The 18925-nt window shown below is 42.5% G+C and overlaps 1 protein-coding gene across 1 annotated transcript; it reads left to right on the top strand.

Moving 5' to 3' along the window:
* Window positions 1–8064: 8064 nt before the first annotated feature.
* On the top strand, window positions 8065–16365 carry mrps18a (mitochondrial ribosomal protein S18A). The gene is made up of 6 exons (XM_083789647.1): window positions 8065–8249; window positions 8998–9029; window positions 11490–11594; window positions 12827–12950; window positions 13834–13903; window positions 14601–16365. The coding sequence occupies exons 1-6, from the start codon at window positions 8081–8083 to the stop codon at window positions 14743–14745; spliced, it is 645 nt and encodes a 214-aa protein (XP_083645773.1). The 5' UTR covers window positions 8065–8080; the 3' UTR covers window positions 14746–16365.
* The last annotated feature ends 2560 nt before the right edge of the window (window positions 16366–18925 follow it).

Below are 18925 nucleotides of genomic sequence, written 5' to 3' on the forward strand. Positions count from 1 at the left end.
ACAGAAACATGGGGTTTAACCCTGTGAGAACCACTGACATAGAAACATGGGGTTTAACCCTGTGAGAACCACTGACATAGAAACATGGGGGTTAACCCTGTGAGAACCACTGATATAGAAACATGGGGGTTAACCCTGTGAGAACCACTGACATAGAAACATGGGGTTTAACCCTGTGAGAACCACTGACACAGAAACATAGGGTTTAACCCTGTGAGAACCACTGACACAGAAACATAGGGTTTAACCCTGTGAGAACCACTGATATAGAAACATGGGGTTTAACCCTGTGAGAACCACTGATATAGAAACATGGGGTTTAACCCTGTGAGAACCACTGACACAGAAACATGGGGTTTAACCCTGTGAGAACCACTGACATAGAAACATGGGGTTTTAACCCTGTGAGAACCACTGACACAGAAACATGGGGTTTTAACCCTGTGAGAACCACTGACACAGAAACATAGGGTTTAACCCTGTGAGAACCACTGACACAGAAACATAGGGTTTAACCCTGTGAGAACCACTGATATAGAAACATGGGGTTTAACCCTGTGAGAACCACTGATATAGAAACATGGGGTTTAACCCTGTGAGAACCACTGACACAGAAACATGGGGTTTAACCCTGTGAGAACCACTGACATAGAAACATGGGGTTTTAACCCTGTGAGAACCACTGACACAGAAACATGGGGTTTAACCCTGTGAGAACCACTGACATAGAAACATAGGGTTTAACCCTGTGAGAACCACTGACACAGAAACATGGGGTTTAACCCTGTGAGAACCACTGACATAGAAACATGGGGTTTTAACCCTGTGAGAACCACTGACACAGAAACATGGGGTTTAACCCTGTGAGAACCACTGACATAGAAACATGGGGTTTTAACCCTGTGAGAACCACTGACACAGAAGCATGGGGTTTAACCCTGTGAGAACCACTGACATAGAAACATGGGGTTTAACCCTGTGAGAACCACTGACATAGAAACATGGGGGTTAACCCTGTGAGAACCACTGATATAGAAACATGGGGGTTAACCCTGTGAGAACCACTGACATAGAAACATGGGGTTTAACCCTGTGAGAACCACTGACATAGAAACATAGGGTTTTTTTCAGAAAACTGTTAGGATTTAAAAGACATTTGTAGAATCTTCTCTCAGGTCTAAATGGGTTAATCCATTTTGGGTGGGAACCCCTGTTGGTGTTTGAAGCGTTATGTTATACTTTAGCTATTGAAAAAATAGCAGATCTACAAGCTCATAGTGTTTTTTAAACTGTGAAAATGTGCCTCAAATCTTTTGAATATATATTCTTTCAGAGTTTCAGTTTCTTTACTCAAATCTTTGCTTCTGGAGGGGGGGGGGGGGTGGGGGGTCCCTGGAACACCATATTCTCAGATGGGGGTCGGCGACATATTACATATCATTTTTGGGGTCCTTGACATGAAATATTGAGAACCACTGATATAGAAACATGAGGTTTTTCAGGAAAAAAATACATTTTAAAAAGACAAAGATGATGGAATGGTGATGGATGGTGATGTTCATGGAAGGGGTACCTTCTGAAGGCTTCATGGGCTCAAAGATAATCAACTTCAAAATGTAAAAGAAATAGGTCAAAATGACCTTGTTAAAACCATATGCAGCATTCCTATTCTGGGGGGGGGGAACAGTCAACGAAAATAGCAGATCTACTGTAAAAAAAGAGCTTGTAGATCTGCTATGTTTGGTGAAGAGACTTGGTGTATAGTACTGTCTGTAGACTGAAGAACGCACCACGTACAGTATAGGTACATTACATTACATCGATGAATTCCATAATAAATATTATCAAAGTATATCCTGAGGCCCCCTGGACTCGAAGATGGTGAATTTATATAGCGCTAGATTGTGCATTACATTCTCACACACACACACACACACACACACACACACACACACACACACACACACACACACACACACACACACACACACACACACACACACACACACACACACACACACACACACACACACACACACACACACACAGATGGCGGAGGAAACCATACAAAGGCACCAAGCTGCACATCTGGAATAATTAGGGGTTCACAGTCACAGAGCCCGGGATCGAACCGGGAACCCCGGGGTTACTCTAGCGGCCCACTCTACCCCTGAGCCACTGCCCACTTTGAGAAACCCTGTTATCTCATCATCAGCAGCATTTTTCGACTACAGTCGAGATCATGGACTTCACAACGCCATGCCAGACTTTCCCTCCTTCATTTCAATCCCCAGTTCCTGCTTACTGATTGATGCCTATGTCCCTATAGCGATGACATCATGTGTCCCTACTAGCGATGACATCATGTGTCCCTATAGCGATGACATCATGTGTCCCTATAGCGATGACATCATGTGTCCCTATAGCGATGACATCATGTGTCCCTACTAGCGATGACATCATGTGTCCCTACTAGCGATGACATCATGTGTCCCTATAGCGATGACATCATGTGTCCCTATAGCGATGACATCATGTGTCCCTATAGCGATGACATCATGTGTCCCTACTAGCGATGACATCATGTGTCCCTAGCGATGACATCAGGGAACCACAGTTTTCTACCTCTGGTCTGCTTCGAGGCAGGACTCATGCAAACTGTGTTCTTCTGGACCGGACCAGTGAAGAAACACGGGGGGAAGGTTGGTCTGCTTCGAGGCAGGACTCATGCAAACTGTGTTCTTCTGGACCGGACCAGTGAAGAAACACGGGGAAAGGTTGGTCTGCTTCGAGGCAGGACTCATGCAAACTGTGTTCTTCTGGACCGGACCAGTGAAGAAACACGGGGGGAAGGTTGGTCTGCTTCGAGGCAGGACTCATGCAAACTGTGTTCTTCTGGACCGGACCAGTGAAGAAACACGGGGGGAAGGTTGGTCTGCTTCGAGGCAGGACTCATGCAAACTGTGTTCTTCTGGACCGGACCAGTGAAGAAACACGGGGGAAAGGTTGCCGTAACCCTGATCCATAGTCTATCTATCCCATACAACATGGAGCTGGCTGACGCATATACGTCTGACATCATGAATTCCATATTTGGGCATGGCTTGGCTAACCTTTGAAATCCATATATGGATATAATGGCAAGCTGACTCGTGGTGACATCACCGGTCAGCGGTCAACATAAAAGACATTGATCTCACAGATTTATATCAGATCTGCAAGTCTCAACTGTCCAGACTCAACTGTCCAGGACACAGTTATTTATCATCAGAAGATCATCTGCAGAACTCCCATCGTTGGGTAGGTCACAATTATGATTACGTAATAATCGTCTAATCACAGTTATGTTTGCGTAATTGCCATAACCGCTTCCATGTTGACAAAATGGTCGTGTATTTTCAAACATTCTCTGAGATTAGCGGAAATAGCAGATCTACAAGGCAAGCTCACAGTGAGGTTGTAGATCAGCTATCTCTGCTATTTAAAGAAAAAAAGTGTACAATTATTAAATATGTCAGTAATGTATTTGCATCGGGGGGGGGGGGGGGTCATCACTTCTCTATGCTGTGCTTGTGGAGGATTATTTTTTGTGGCAAAATTCCATTTTTGACAAAGACTTGACGAAATGACCGGACAGTAGTATACCAGAAACTAGGCATGTAACGATATATCGTATATCGATATATATCGATATTATATCCCAACGATATGTATTGATTTATTAAAAATGAATATTGATTAAAAAAGGGGGGCTAGTGTGTGATATGAAATGTGAGCTGTAATCATATTCCATCATATTCACATGCTTTTGGAGAGAAATGAGACAGACTCCATGCAGTCTCTTTCAGCAGTAGAGGCCTGCAGAGGGGAGCTGTGTGTGTCTGTGCCACAGGTGATGGTCGTTATTGATGCTCTGTCAAATAGGTCTACATCTATCCTAAGATGTTTCTGCTCTGTCAAATAGGTCTACATCTATCCTAAGATGTTTCTGCACTGTCAAATAGGTCTACATCTATCCTAAGATGTTTCTGCTCTGTCAAATAGGTCTACGTCTATCCTAAGATGTTTCTGCACTGTCAAATAGGTCTACATCTATCCCAAGATGTTTCTGCACTGTCAAATAGGTCTACATCTATCCCAAGATGTTTCTGCTCTGTCAAATAGGTCTACATCTATCCCAAGATGTTTCTGCACTGTCAAATAGGTCTACATCTATCCTAAGATGTTTCTGCTGTCAAATAGGTCTACAACTATCCTAAGATGTTTCTGCACTGTCAAATAGGTCTACATCTATCCTAAGATGTTTCTGCTCTGTCAAATAGGTCTACATCTATCCTAAGATGTTTCTGCACTGTCAAATAGGTCTACATCTATCCTAAGATGTTTCTGCACTGTCAAATAGGTCTACACCTATCCTAAGATGTTTCTGCACTGTCAAATAGGTCTACATCTATCCTAAGATGTTTCTGCACTGTCAAATAGGTCTACATCTATCCTAAGATGTTTCTGCACTGTCAAATAGGTCTACATCTATCCTAAGATGTTTCTGCTCTGTCAAATAGGTCTACATCTATCCTAAGATGTTTCTGCACTGTCAAATAGGTCTACATCTATCCTAAGATGTTTCTGCACTGTCAAATAGGTCTACATCTATCCTAAGATGTTTCTGCACTGTCAAATAGGTCTACATCTATCCTAAGATGTTTCTGCACTGTCAAATAGGTCTACATCTATCCTAAGATGTTTCTGCACCGTCAAATAGGTCTACATCTATCCTAAGATGTTTCTGCACTGTCAAATAGGTCTACATCTATCCTAAGATGTTTCTGCACTGTCAAATAGGTCTACATCTATCCTAAGATGTTTCTGCACTGTCAAATAGGTCTACACCTATCCTAAGATGTTTCTGCACTGTCAAATAGGTCTACATCTATCCTAAGATGTTTATGCTCTGTCAAATAGGTCTACATCTATCCTAAGATGTTTCTGCACTGTCAAATAGGTCTACATCTATCCTAAGATGTTTCTGCACTGTCAAATAGGTCTACATCTATCCTAAGATGTTTCTGCACTTTCAAATAGGTCTACATCTATCCTAAGATGTTTCTGCACTGTCAAATAGGTCTACATCTATCCCAAGATGTTTCTGCACTGTCAAATAGGTCTACATCTATCCTAAGATGTTTCTGCACTGTCAAATAGGTCTACATCTAACCTAAGATGTTTCTGCACTGTCAAATAGGTCTACATCTATCCTAAGATGCCATCAAAGAAAAGAAGAAATGTTAACTCGAGCTAGGTTTAAACACAAAAGCATGTAATTAAGTAATTTTACATGAAAAGTAATGCTACTTTTGCAATGTAGTTACATAAAAATTGTGAAAAACTCTTGGGGGGGAAGATAAATCATTAAAACAAAAGATTTTTCGGTCATTCGTCTGGAAAATGATTGTGTTGAAAATATGGTGAAAAATCGTGTTGTGAACCTCATATGGTGATACGTATCGCATCGTGAGTTGAGTGTATCGTTACATGCCTACTGAAACACATAAATAGCTATAGCCCTCGATGACCATAACAGGTCTGTAACTCTCAGAGATAAGGGGGTCCCCTTATCTCTTTGGGGGACCAAATAAAACACGTGAAAAATTAAATGCTACATTTGTCATCATAACAATTACGGCCAATACGTCTTTGCCACAAACAAATTGACAAATTGATGACCCCTGTAGGACTATATTAAAATAACTTCTCATGTATATAGGCATGTGGTGGAGTGAGTCACAGTGTGGAGGACTTAAGACACATTAGTATTTGACTGAAATGAAATACCAAGCGTTATAATGATGTCTCCATCACTTACCACACATATCTTCAGCTGTGACATGATGTAATATGTTCCACCATAGTATGTCTGCATGTTGTCAGCTAAATGGAAGGGAGAAAACCCACGTCAATCAATGACATTATTATGACTACAATAGTGCACGCACATACGCGCACACACACACACACACACACACACACACACACACACACACACACAGGGGGCAGCGGTGGCCGAACGGTTTGCGGAGCGGTCTTGATATCGGAAGGTCGCTATAGTTCGTATCCCCGGACCGGCACGTTAAAATTACCACCGCTGAAGTGCCCTTGAGCAATGCATTGAACCCCTACCATGGAATGTTCTATGAGCAGGGCCTGGCTGTAAACAAGTTCTTGGGCTTAGTCCAGTTACCCTGGGTAAAAATAGTACCTTTCCTTTCCTTAGTCCAGTTACCCTAGGTAAACATAGTACCTTTCCTTTCCTTAGTCCAGTTACCCTGGGTAAACATAGTACCTTTCCTTTCCTTAGTCCAGTTACCCTGGGTAAACATAGTACCTTTCCTTTCCTTAGTCCAGTTACCCTGGGTAAACATAGTACCTTTCCTTTCCTTAGTCCAGTTACCCTGGATAAACATAGTACCTTTCCTTTCCTTAGTCCAGTTACCCTGGGTAAACATAGTACCTTTCCTTTCCTTACACACACACTCACACTCACACACACACACACACACACACACACACACACACACACAATCATTGACATAAAACCATGTATGACTCACTAGAGCACTTTATATCAGGGCTATACAAAGCTATAAGGGAAGCTATATAATAAAATAATACTTATACTGTCTGGTTGATAATTGATATGGGAATATGAGCTACTTAAAGACAACTAAAAGGTATTTTAAACTCACCTGGAAAGCCACTGAAGGTTCCATGCAGACGCCCAGAGGTACAGTGTCCTGGTGGTGGTATGTTTAAAAGGTTTAAGGTTCCATGCAGACGCCCAGAGAGAGGCACAGCCCTGTTTAAAAGTGGCGCCATTCTTGTGTTTATTTAGCTGTAGCAGCATGGTCAGGTTTAGAACGACAGGTGTTCTTATTTTTTTAAGAAACCACTGAATTATTCATGATAAACATTAGACTGAGGGGTTATCTAGACTTTACTAGACAGCTGTCACTTCTATATTGTGTGTGTGCGTGTGTGTGTGTGTGTGTGTGTGTGTGTGTGTGTGTGTGTGTGTGCGTGTGTGCGGGTGCGTGTGTGTGTGTGTGTGTGTGTGTGTGTGTGTGTGTGTGTGTGTGTGTGTGTGTGTGTGTGTGTGTGTGTGTGTGTGTGTGTGTGTGTGTGTGTGTGTGTCACAAGTCACGACTTGTATTTACATTAAAACAAGGTGCTACATCTAGCAACAATAACTGACATTGGCTGCAGCTGAGCAGCGTTGCCAGATTGGATGAGAGAAATAAACAAACTAGGTCTCAAAGTCCAAAAGAAGTCAAGCGACTAGCCTACTCATGTCATATTTTATATTATACCTGTATATATGTTCTACAAAGCTCACAAGCTTGATTAAAAATAAATAATGAAACCTGGAAAAACCTTGGGTGAAAAAGGTTGAAACATTTTAACAACTCGTCTCAAATCTAAATATGGGTCCTTCCTTGTCTTGACTTTAAACATATTTTAAAACCACATGGTTTAAAGTAACATTTAGGACACTAGCCACAAATAAGCAACTGCACTTTAGAAACAATGAACCCATTCTGAACGGGAACCCATTTTGGTGTTATAGCATCATGTTAAAATAGCAGATCTACAAGCTCATATCGCGCCACCGAGTGGCGCGCTACGAGCTTGTAGGTCTGCTATTTTTGAAAAATCGAAGAGCGACTGACATAGATAGAAGACATTATTTTTTTTTAATCTGATCTCAGGTCAGAATGGAAAACTGTCAGGATGTAGAAGACATTTTTTTAGAATCTGATCTCAGGTCAGAATGGAAAACTGTCAGGTTGTAGAAGACATTTTTTTTAGAATCTGATCTCAGGTCAGAATGGGGTTAAGTCCAAAAAAAAAACAGTATTAAACAAGCAACTTGACAGAAAAACAAGCCCAAACAAGTCGCTTATAACAAAGCAGACATGGCAACAACGCCAGACTGACTGAACTTGTGATGTCTCCTCTTGCAGTGCTCGTGTTTGACCACGAGCGGCGCTGTGCGCCAACGTAGGAAGGTCAACAAGGATCCAAGATGGCGGCGCGCAGTGTGCTGAGGTCCGTGTGGGGGTCCGTGTGTCTCCTGGCCCCTCCAGGGGGGTCCGCTGCAGGGACCACCGCGGCGGGCAGGCTGCTGGGTGGTCCGCGGCTGGGTGGGCCCTGCAGTGTGTTAGGAGCCCTCCAGAGCAGAGGCATCCGCCAAGGTGAGCTGTTTGAGTCACTGTAAACAGGTTAGCATCCAGGCTAGCGTTGAGCTAACTGACCCAGTCTGCAGTGGTAGGTAGATATTAGGGGCCCCAGGGGTCCCTGAGGGGGTTTCAGGGGGGTCCGGGGATCCCCAGGGGTCCCTGAGGGGGTTCCAGGGGGTCCGGGGACCCCCAGGGGTCCCTGAGGGGGTTCCAGGGGGTCCCCAGCTAAGTGATAGTTTGGAACCAAATGGACCCTTATTATTAGGGTTCTGTAACTCACTCAGAGTGTACAATTATTTTGTACACTCTCAGAGTTAAAATTAACAATATAAATTGGGGGTCTCAGAGATTGATTGATTGAAATATTTATTAACAGTTTGCAGAATTACAGTATACATTTTAAGCACAAACTCAACACAAAGACTGTTAACTGTGAGTGGACGACCCATTAGGCATTACGCTTGTTTACAACAGGGTCCACCATGTTCAATTCATCAAAACATTTAGAGACGTACAAAGTAGCTAAAGAACAGAACAGGAATTCATCATAAAGGGAAAATAAACGTATACAGTGAGGGGAAAGGGGGGGGCGGTGGGGGTATGTAGATAGTAGATGTAGATAGAAATGCCATTAAATGGGGGGGTATGTCAAACTGGGGGGTCCTTGGAATTAAACGGGTTGATAATCACTTTACTATAATTAATAATTAGTAAATGTGTCACTGTCTCCTGAATAATAATTATTCATTGTCTGTTCTTACAGTGGTGGAGAAGAAGGAAGGACAGACCACGACTGTAAGTGAAATGAATGTTGATAATTATAGTTAATTATTATTCACATTAGGAATGTTTGGCGTGCGTTCTGGGTGCTGTTTGCTTGTGTAGTTGCAGTACAGTAGTTACAGTACACGTGTAGACAAATGATCTAAGAGGTGGAGACAATGTTCAAGACGCCTCTGTCCAAAACGCTTACTTTTCCCAGAAAGTCAGCAGATCTACAAGCTCAAAGTGTGTCGCTTCATGCCTGCGTTCCCAGCTTGTAGATCTGCTACCATTTGATGCGTTGGTGCGACGCTGCAGTGTGATCAAATAGCAGGGCATTCATTTATCATAATACCAAAATAAAAAGGTAAATGGTAAATGGTAAAATTTATAATATAGCGCCTTTATCCAAGGCGCTTTACATAGATTGTGCATTACATTCACCCATTCACACACACATTCATACACCTTTACATAGATTGTGCATTACATTCACCCATTCACACACACATTCATACACCTTTACATAGATTGTGCATTACATTCACCCATTCACACACACATTCACACACCTTTACATAGATTGTGCATTACATTCGACCCATTCACACACACATCAGGGGCGACGGTGGCTCAGGGGTAGAGTGGCTGGATGGTAACCGCAAGGTTGCCAGTTCGAACCCTGTGGGCTCCCCCAGAGTCAGTGTCAAAGTGTCCTTGAGCAAGACACTGAACCCCTGGTTGCTCCTCCTGATGTGCTAGTTGGTGCCTTGCATGGTTTCCGCCGCCATCAGTGTGTGAATGTGTGTGTGAATGGGTGAATGTAATGCACAATCTATGTAAAGGTGTGTGAATGTGTGTGTGAATGGGTGAATGTAATGCACAATCTATGTAAAGGTGTGTGAATGTGTGTGTGAATGGGTGAATGTAATGCACAATCTATGTAAAGGTGTGTGAATGTGTGTGTGAATGGGTGAATGTAATGCACAATCTATGTAAAGGTGTGTGAATGTGTGTGTGAATGGGTGAATGTAATGCATAATCTATGTAAAGGTGTGTGAATGTGTGTGTGAATGGGTGAATGTAATGCACAATCTATGTAAAGGTGTGTGAATGTGTGTGTGAATGGGTGAATGTAATGCACAATCTATGTAAAGGTGTGTGAATGTGTGTGTGAATGGGTGAATGTAATGCACAATCTATGTAAAGGTGTGTGAATGTGGGTGTGAATGGGTGAATGTAATGCACAATCTATGTAAAGGTGTGTGAATGTGGGTGTGAATGGGTGAATGTAATGCACAATCTATGTAAAGGTGTGTGAATGTGGGTGTGAATGGGTGAATGTAATGCACAATCTATGTAAAGGTGTGTGAATGTGTGTGTGAATGGGTGAATGTAATGCACAATCTATGTAAAGGTGTGTGAATGTGTGTGTGAATGGGTGAATGTAATGCACAGTCTATGTAAAGGTGTGTGAATGTGTGTGTGAATGGGTGAATGTAATGCACAATCTATGTAAAGGTGTGTGAATGTGTGTGTGAATGGGTGAATGTAATGCACAATCTATGTAAAGGTGTGTGAATGTGTGTGTGAATGGGTGAATGTAATGCACAATCTATGTAAAGGTGTGTGAATGTGTGTGTGAATGGGTGAATGTAATGCACAATCTCTGTAAAGCGCCTTGGATAAAGGCGCTATATAAATGCACCATTTACCATTTATTTACCACATTCATACACCGACACGTCGGGAGCAATCAGGGGTTCAGAGTCTTGCTGAAGGAACTGGCAACCTTGCGGTTACCGTCCAGCCACTCTACCCCCTGAGCCACCACCGCCCCCTAGTGGCCCCTCTACCCCTGAGCCACCGCCACGATGCAACTCAGGAACCTAATAACACCCGTTGTCAACTTGTCATAACCATCTGTCCGTGTCCCTTTTTGTGCCCATACTGTGTCTGTCTGTCGACATGGAGCTAAGAGGTATATCTCTGTATCTGTGTGTCGACATGGAGCTAAGAGGTATATCTCTGTATCTGTGTGTCGACATGGAGCTAAGAGGTATATCTCTGTATCTGTGTGTCGATATGGAGCTAAGAGGTATATCTCTACTGTATTTATGGAGATCTCTGTATCTGTGTGTCGATATGGAGCTAAGAGGTATATCTCTATATTAGAGATCTCTGTATCTGTGTGTCGATATGGAGCTAAGAGGTATATCTCTATATTAGATCTCTGTATCTGTGTGTCGATATGGAGCTAAGAGGTATATCTCTATATTAGAGATCTCTGTATCTGTGTGTCGATATGGAGCTAAGAGGTATATCTCTATATTAGATCTCTGTATCTGTGTGTCGATATGGAGCTAAGAGGTATATCTCTATATTAGATCTCTGTATCTGTGTGTCGATATGGAGCTAAGAGGTATATCTCTATATTAGCCAAGAGAGAATTAGTGTTAATTATTATTAATCTTTTGTCTCGCTCCCTTCCAGATGGAGGGCCTGACAGTGGTGGGTCCGCCATCAGCAGAACCCCCCAACCCCGACGCCAAGTGTCCTATTTACCGATGGAACCTCCAGCACAAATATGACTACACTGTAAGTAATGTGATTACACTGTAAGTAATGTGATTACACTGCAAGTAATATGACTACACTGTAAGTAATGTGATTACACTGTGAAGTAATATGCAAATGAGTTATGTATCACGGTTAGAATGTCAACAAACACAATCGTGCTTTCTCACTGTTCTCAAAAGGAGACGGAATGGAAGGATATAGGCTATATATTTAATAACAATAATAATAATAATAAGGGAAACATGATGAGAAATGACTAATGAGCAAAGTAAAATAATATGGAAATGAAATGTATAATGAATATTACAAATATATCACACAGGAAAGTGTATTTATGAAACGAATAATAAAACGATCAGCTTAAATACTAAAATACCGACATGATAAGACATGTTATTTATACATGTCTATCATGTCTATTTTAGTATTTAAGCTGGCCAATCATGTAGGTATAGGCACTGGCTGTGAATAAGGACAGTTTGTATAAAGTGATGCAAAGTGTCATGAATGGCGGACTCATATCTTCAAAGTGCTGTCCCATTTCTTTCACAACAATGTGGAGCCCTTGCAGCCTCTCACCCTCAAGCACTTACAGCTGACGTCACTATAAAGTCAGTGAGGGTCCAGGGCTCAGGGCTTTGAGGGAGGCGAATGGGATTGGGCCTCTGTATTAGGGCTCAGGGTCCAGGGCTCAGGGCGTGAGGGAGGCGAATGGGATTGGGCCTCTGTATTAGGGCTCAGGGTCCAGGGCTCAGGGCGTGAGGGAGGCGAATGGGATTGGGCCTCTGTATTAGGGCTCAGGGTCCAGGGCTCAGGGCGTGAGGGAGGCGAATGGGATTGGGCCTCTGTATTAGGGCTCAGGGTCCAGGGCTCAGGGCGTGAGGGAGGCGAATGGGATTGGGCCTCTGTATTAGGGCTCAGGGTCCAGGGCTCAGGGCGTGAGGGAGGCGAATGGGATTGGGCCTCTCTGTATTAAGGCCTGAATCTAAGATGTGTGCCGGCTCAAGAGGTTCCTCTTTAACACAGTCGTTCCCCGGGGATTCCTTCAAAATAGGAGCTCTGGGGTGCTGGAAAGATTTACTCTGAAACCCCTCCAGGTGATGTAATTAAAGGCTTGTTTCCATTCAGGACATGCTTTTACTCTGAAACCCCCCCCAGGTGATGTAATTAAAGGCTTGTTTCCATTCAGGACATGCTTTTACTCTGAAACCCCCCCCAGGTGATGTAATTAAAGGCTTGTTTCCATTCAGGACGTGCTGCTGCTGCGTCAGTTCATCAGGTCAGACGGAGGCATGCTGCCCAAGAGGATCACCGGTCTGTGTCCAGAGGAGCACAGGAAGGTGGCCATGTGTGTTCAGATGGCTCACAGAGCAGGTCAGTGTCTCTCTCTACCATTTAGGCATTTAGCGGACGCTCTTGATCCGGGCAGCGGTGGCCAAACGGTTTGCGGAGCGGTCTTGATATCGGAAGGTTGCTATAGTTCGTATCCCCGGACCGGCACGTTAAAATTACCACCGCTGAAGTGCCCTTTGAGCAAGGCATTGAACCTCTACCATGAAATGTTCTATGAGTAGATCTGCTATTTTTCAATAGCTAAAGCACAACATAATGCTAATGCCAAAATGGGTTAAGCAGAAACAAAAGCATGGCATACATCTCTCTCTCTCACTCTTAATGTAAAAACATAAAAAAGTCTATCCCACAAAGATTTGGTGCAGTATGTCTTGTTGTCGATCTGCTACTTTTGAATTAGAATCCTGAAAAAGTAACTGTTTTGGACACGATGGAGGTTTCACGGTATTATTTAACGTTCAGTATCTGTAAGTTTGAAACAAACTACAGTATTATAAAAGCCCTTAAGACCAACGGAACATGATAAGAGAAACCACACCTTCTGTGGCACGTCTCTGCATAAAAACAAGTCCAAGGTAATGTGTGGCGGTCGTTAGTGTAAACTTAGTGTAAAGCAGTTTGTTGTAATTAACCCATTCTGAACGGGAACCAATTTTGGTGTCAGCATCATGTCATGCTTTAGCTATTGAATAGCAGATCTACAAGCTCATAGCGCGCCACCGAGTGGCGCGATACGAGCTTGTAGGTCTGCTATTTTTTGAAAAATCGAAGAACGACTGACATTTTTTTAGAATCTGATCTCAGGTCAGAATGGGTTCATCAGACCCAGTGTTTGTCCGGCGGAAACCTCGTATGAATCTGATCTCAGGTCAGGATGGGTTAAAATGTGGCGTTTTCCCTCCAGGTCTGCTTCCTGACCACAGGCCCAGTCTTCCAGAGGGTCACGTCTCCAAGCCCAAACCAATGCTCAACAGGTGATTATTTATCGTTGTCATTTAGATAGCATGTTATTATTATTAATATTATTATTAGACAGACGTCAGGTTAAAGTGTTGAGCTGACATCCTATGGTTTGTATACTTTTGATTGTACAGTTTATTAATGTTTTGACTGTTTTACTGTTTAGACTGACGGGTTCTTGCTGTACCTAATATGGCTACGTTTGTAATGGCTTGTAATCTCCTTGCTTACTGTAAGACTAGTCGCTCTGGATTAAGCTGCTAAATGCCTGCAACATGTTGAGTGAAACGCTCATACAGAAAGATCTACAGAGAGTTTCCATTTGCTCGCAGACTTGTTTGTACTCTCTGTCGTTTGACTCTTGTCCTCTTCTTGTTTATTCCTGTAACTGGACAGATACATGACTCTAGTCTTCTTCTTGTTTCTTCCTGTAACTGGACAGATACATGACTCTAGTTTTCTTCTTGTTTCTTCCTGTAACTGGACAGATACATGACTCTAGTTTTCTTCTTGTTTCTTCCTGTAACTGGACAGATACATGACTCTAGTCTTCTTCTTGTTTATTCCTGTAACTGGACAGATACATGACTCTAGTTTTCTTCTTGTTTCTTCCTGTAACTGGACAGATACATGACTCTAGTTTTCTTCTTGTTTCTTCCTGTAACGGGACAGATACATGACTCTAGTTTCCTTCTCGTTTCTTCCTGACAGGTACATGACGCGGTGGTCCGTGGACACGGTGAAGCCCATCTTCAGGAAAGGTCTGAAGTGGTGTAAGAAGAGGAAACCCATCAGCCACCCTGTGCTAAAGAACAATGTGTGCTACGCCGTCAGACCCGTCATGTTCAACCACTAACGGCCAAGCTACACCAGGCTTTTCTCGCGCGTTTACTCTAAAACGCGCGGACCGTGCGTGCGTCGTAAGCCAAATGCCCCGCGGCTACACCAGATCTGTGGCGCGCGGCAGGTTTGTGCGGGACCTTCCGGGAGGATATATAGATACGCGCGCATGGGGGCATTAATATACGCACGTAAAGAAATTAGAACCGATCCTATTTTTAGAGCAGGCGTAGGATGGCCCGCGGTATCCGTGCGTCTGGTGTAGCTGGTATCATTGACATGTATTGGTCCTATCCAAACGCACTGTACGCGCACAGTAAACGCATACGCACGCGTTCAACATTGCCTGGTGTAGATTGGCCGTGAGGAACATCGTTCACTTTTTTTTTTCTTTTGGATGGAAATGAAACCGACTCCGTTCAGTCCCTTTCAGTCAGAGCTCTGCAGAGGCGGAGCTGACTGACCGGCTGATGGTCGTCAACACCTAGGGCCGATTCATACTCCTATTTTACCGCTGTTTCGGCGCTGTAGTGCCCAAATGATTTCGGCTCGTCAGAAATTTTCAGTAGCACCGAAGAGCCGACTTTAGGATGGTACCCGCCCGCCCCCCCGAACCTCAAATGACGTCAAATTGTAGGCTCTACAGCGCCGAACCGACTTTTATTCGGCTCTAAAATAGGAGTATGAATCGGCCGTTAGAATTCCCCGGACAAAGTGTCTTCATCTTTTCTACTATTAGTAACGCTCGATGTTTGGAAGTATGGGGCAACTCATTCAAGAGTAATATGACTCCTTTGATTATGTTACAAAGAAAGAGCATGTAGGCTATAAAGAAGATTTCAGAGCACACACCAACAGGCTTTTTATGTTATCTGGTATATTGAAAATCATGGATTTGGAGCGAAAAACAGATCATTACCAACACAAACACGTTTATTTTTATTTTAGTCATTGGCTAAAATAAACATCTAAATCTGTATTTTTAACGTTTATTTTGCTTTAGTTTGAAACAAAACATGTTTAGGAAGCAAAATAGCTAAAAAATATATATATCATGATTTCAGTTATTTTGTTCCCTCAGCGTTGTTGAGCTCTAGTTCTTTTGTCCTTGTTGTATTTCTTTTTTATTTGATGTAATGCATAAAATGTATGGTTGGTAGCAGCATCAATTAGATGGTTTTTTTTTTAATGGTAGGGGCAGGTATAAATAAGATGTATCTTCTTCCTGGTCCTTTTCTGCTATGGAATATGTAAAAAAAATATTAACCCATTCTGACCGGGCACCCATTTTGGTGTCAGCATCATGTTATGCTTTAGCTATTTAAAAATAGCAGATCTACAAGCTCATATCGCGCCACCGAGTGGCGCGATACGAGCTTGTAGGTCTGCTATTTTTGAAAAATCGAAGAACGACTGACATTTTTTAGAATCTGATCTCAGGTCAGAATGGGTTCATCAGACCAGTGTGTGTCCGGCGGAAACCTCGTATGAATCTGATCTCAGGTCAGAATGGGTTAAGTACAACCCCGGGCGTTCTAGGTGTTCATTGATGCATCAAGGAAGGCGATTATTATGTTTCTGCACTTTCTGTCAAATGGGTCTAAGATGGCATCTTAAATAAATGTGGTGAAAATGTGTTGTGACTTTGATTGAAGAGTTTTATAATACAAATAGTTCCAATGGCATCTAAATGTAAGGTTGCAAAATATGCTTATCGGTGTTGCGAGGATGAGGAGGTACCTGGAAAACTTTTGAAATTTTGAAAAACATTTTTGAATAGTTCAAATAGCCAATCTACATTGACACGTTGTGAGCTTGTGAACTGGACATTTTAACGATTCAAAAATGTTTTGCAAAATAGTAAAAAAAAAAAAAAATGGCAAAGAAGTTTAGGGATAAGGGGTTTAGCGGAGACAAATGGAGCCCTAGGGCCTCTCAGACCCTAAACAGAATATTTTGTTGTCGTTGGATAAGATTTTGTCCCAACAAGTCCATGCCGTATTGATGTTGGTACCATTAGGAGAGATAACAGGCTGTATTGATGTCGGTACCATTAGGAGAGATAACAGGCTGTATTGATGTCGGTACCATTAGGAGAGATAACAGGCTGTATTGATGTTGGTACCATTAGGAGAGATAACAGGCTGTATTGATGTTGGTACCATTAGGAGAGATAACAGGCCGTATTGATGTTGGTACCATTAGGAGAGATAACAGGCTGTATTGATGTCGGTACCATTAGGAGAGATAACAGGCTGTATTGATGTCGGTACCATTAGGAGAGATAACAGGCTGTATTGATGTTGGTACCATTAGGAGAGATAACAGGTTGTATTGATGTTGGTACCATTAGGAGAGATAACAGGCTGTATTGATGTCGGTACCATTAGGAGAGATAACAGGCTGTATTGATGTTGGTACCATTAGGAGAGATAACAGGCTGTATTGATGTCGGTACCATTAGGAGAGATAACAGGCTGTATTGATGTTGGCACCATTAGGAGAGATAACAGGCTGTATTGATGTCGGTACCATTAGGAGAGATAACAGGCTGTATTGATGTCGGTACCATTAGGAGAGATAACAGGCTGTATTGATGTTGGTACCATTAGGAGAGATAACAGGCTGTATTGATGTTGGTACCATTTAGGAGAGATAACAGGCTGTATTGATGTTGGTACCATTAGGAGAGATAACAGGCTGTATTGATGTTGGTACCATTAGGAGAGATAACAGGCTGTATTGATGTTGGTACCATTAGGAGAGATAACAGGCTGTATTGATGTTGGTACCATTAGGAGAGATAACAGGCTGTATTGATGTTGGTACCATTAGGAGAGATAACAGGCTGTATTGATGTTGGTACCATTAGGAGAGATAACAGGCTGTATTGATGTTGGTACCATTAGGAGAGATAACAGGCTGTATTGATGTTGGTACCATTAGGAGAGATAACAGGCTGTATTGATGTTGGTACCATTAGGAGAGATAACAGGCTGTATTGATGTTGGTACCATTAGGAGAGATAACAGGTTGTATTGATGTCGGTACCATTAGGAGAGATAACAGGCTGTATTGATGTCGGTACCATTAGGAGAGATAACAGGCTGTATTGATGTCGGTACCATTAGGAGAGATAACAGGCTGTATTGATGTTGGTACCATTAGGAGAGATAACAGGCTGTATTGATGTCGGTACCATTAGGAGAGATAACAGGCTGTATTGATGTCGGTACCATTAGGAGAGATAACAGGCTGTATTGATGTCGGTACCATTAGGAGAGATAACAGGCTGTATTGATGTCGGTACCATTAGGAGAGATAACAGGCTGTATTGATGTTGGTACCATTAGGAGAGATAACAGGCTGTATCATGTCGGTACCATTAGGAGAGATAACAGGCTGTATTGATGTCGGTACCATTAGGAGAGATAACAGGCTGTATTGATGTCGGTACCATTAGGAGAGATAACAGGCTGTATTGATGTTGGTACCATTAGGAGAGATAACAGGCTGTATTGATGTTGGTACCATTAGGAGAGATAACAGGCTGTATTGATGTTGGTACCATTAGGAGAGATAACAGGTTGTATTGATGTTGGTACCATTTAGGAGAGATAACAGGCTGTATTGATGTTGGTACCATTAGGAGAGATAACAGGCTGTATTGATGTTGGTACCATTAGGAGAGATAACAGGCTGTATTGATGTTGGTACCATTAGGAGAGATAACAGGCTGTATTGATGTTGGTACCATTAGGAGAGATAACAGGCTGTATTGATGTTGGTACCATTAGGAGAGATAACAGGCTGTATTTATGTTGGTACCATTAGGAGAGATAACAGGCTGTATTGATGTTGGTACCATTAGGAGAGATAACAGGCTGTATTGATGTTGGTACCATAAGGAGAGATAACAGGCTGTATTGATGTTGGTACCATAAGGAGAGATAACAGGCTGTATTGATGTTGGTACCATTAGGAGAGATAACAGGCAAACGTTGATTAATTCTTTTTTTAACAATTCTCTTCTACATTCTCTAATTGTGTAGACTCGTATGGGTCCATTTGGTTTAATTTTGCACTCTCAAGTGTTAATCAATTGTGTGCGGGTACCCCTTTTGGTGTTTTAACTAAGCAATTTACAATTTAGGCATTTAGCAGACGCTCTTAATCCAGAGCGACTTACATTTAAG

The sequence above is a fragment of the Protomyctophum parallelum genome (assembly GCF_964188405.1).
Source record: "Protomyctophum parallelum genome assembly, chromosome: 19".
NCBI lineage: Eukaryota > Metazoa > Chordata > Actinopteri > Myctophiformes > Myctophidae > Protomyctophum > Protomyctophum parallelum.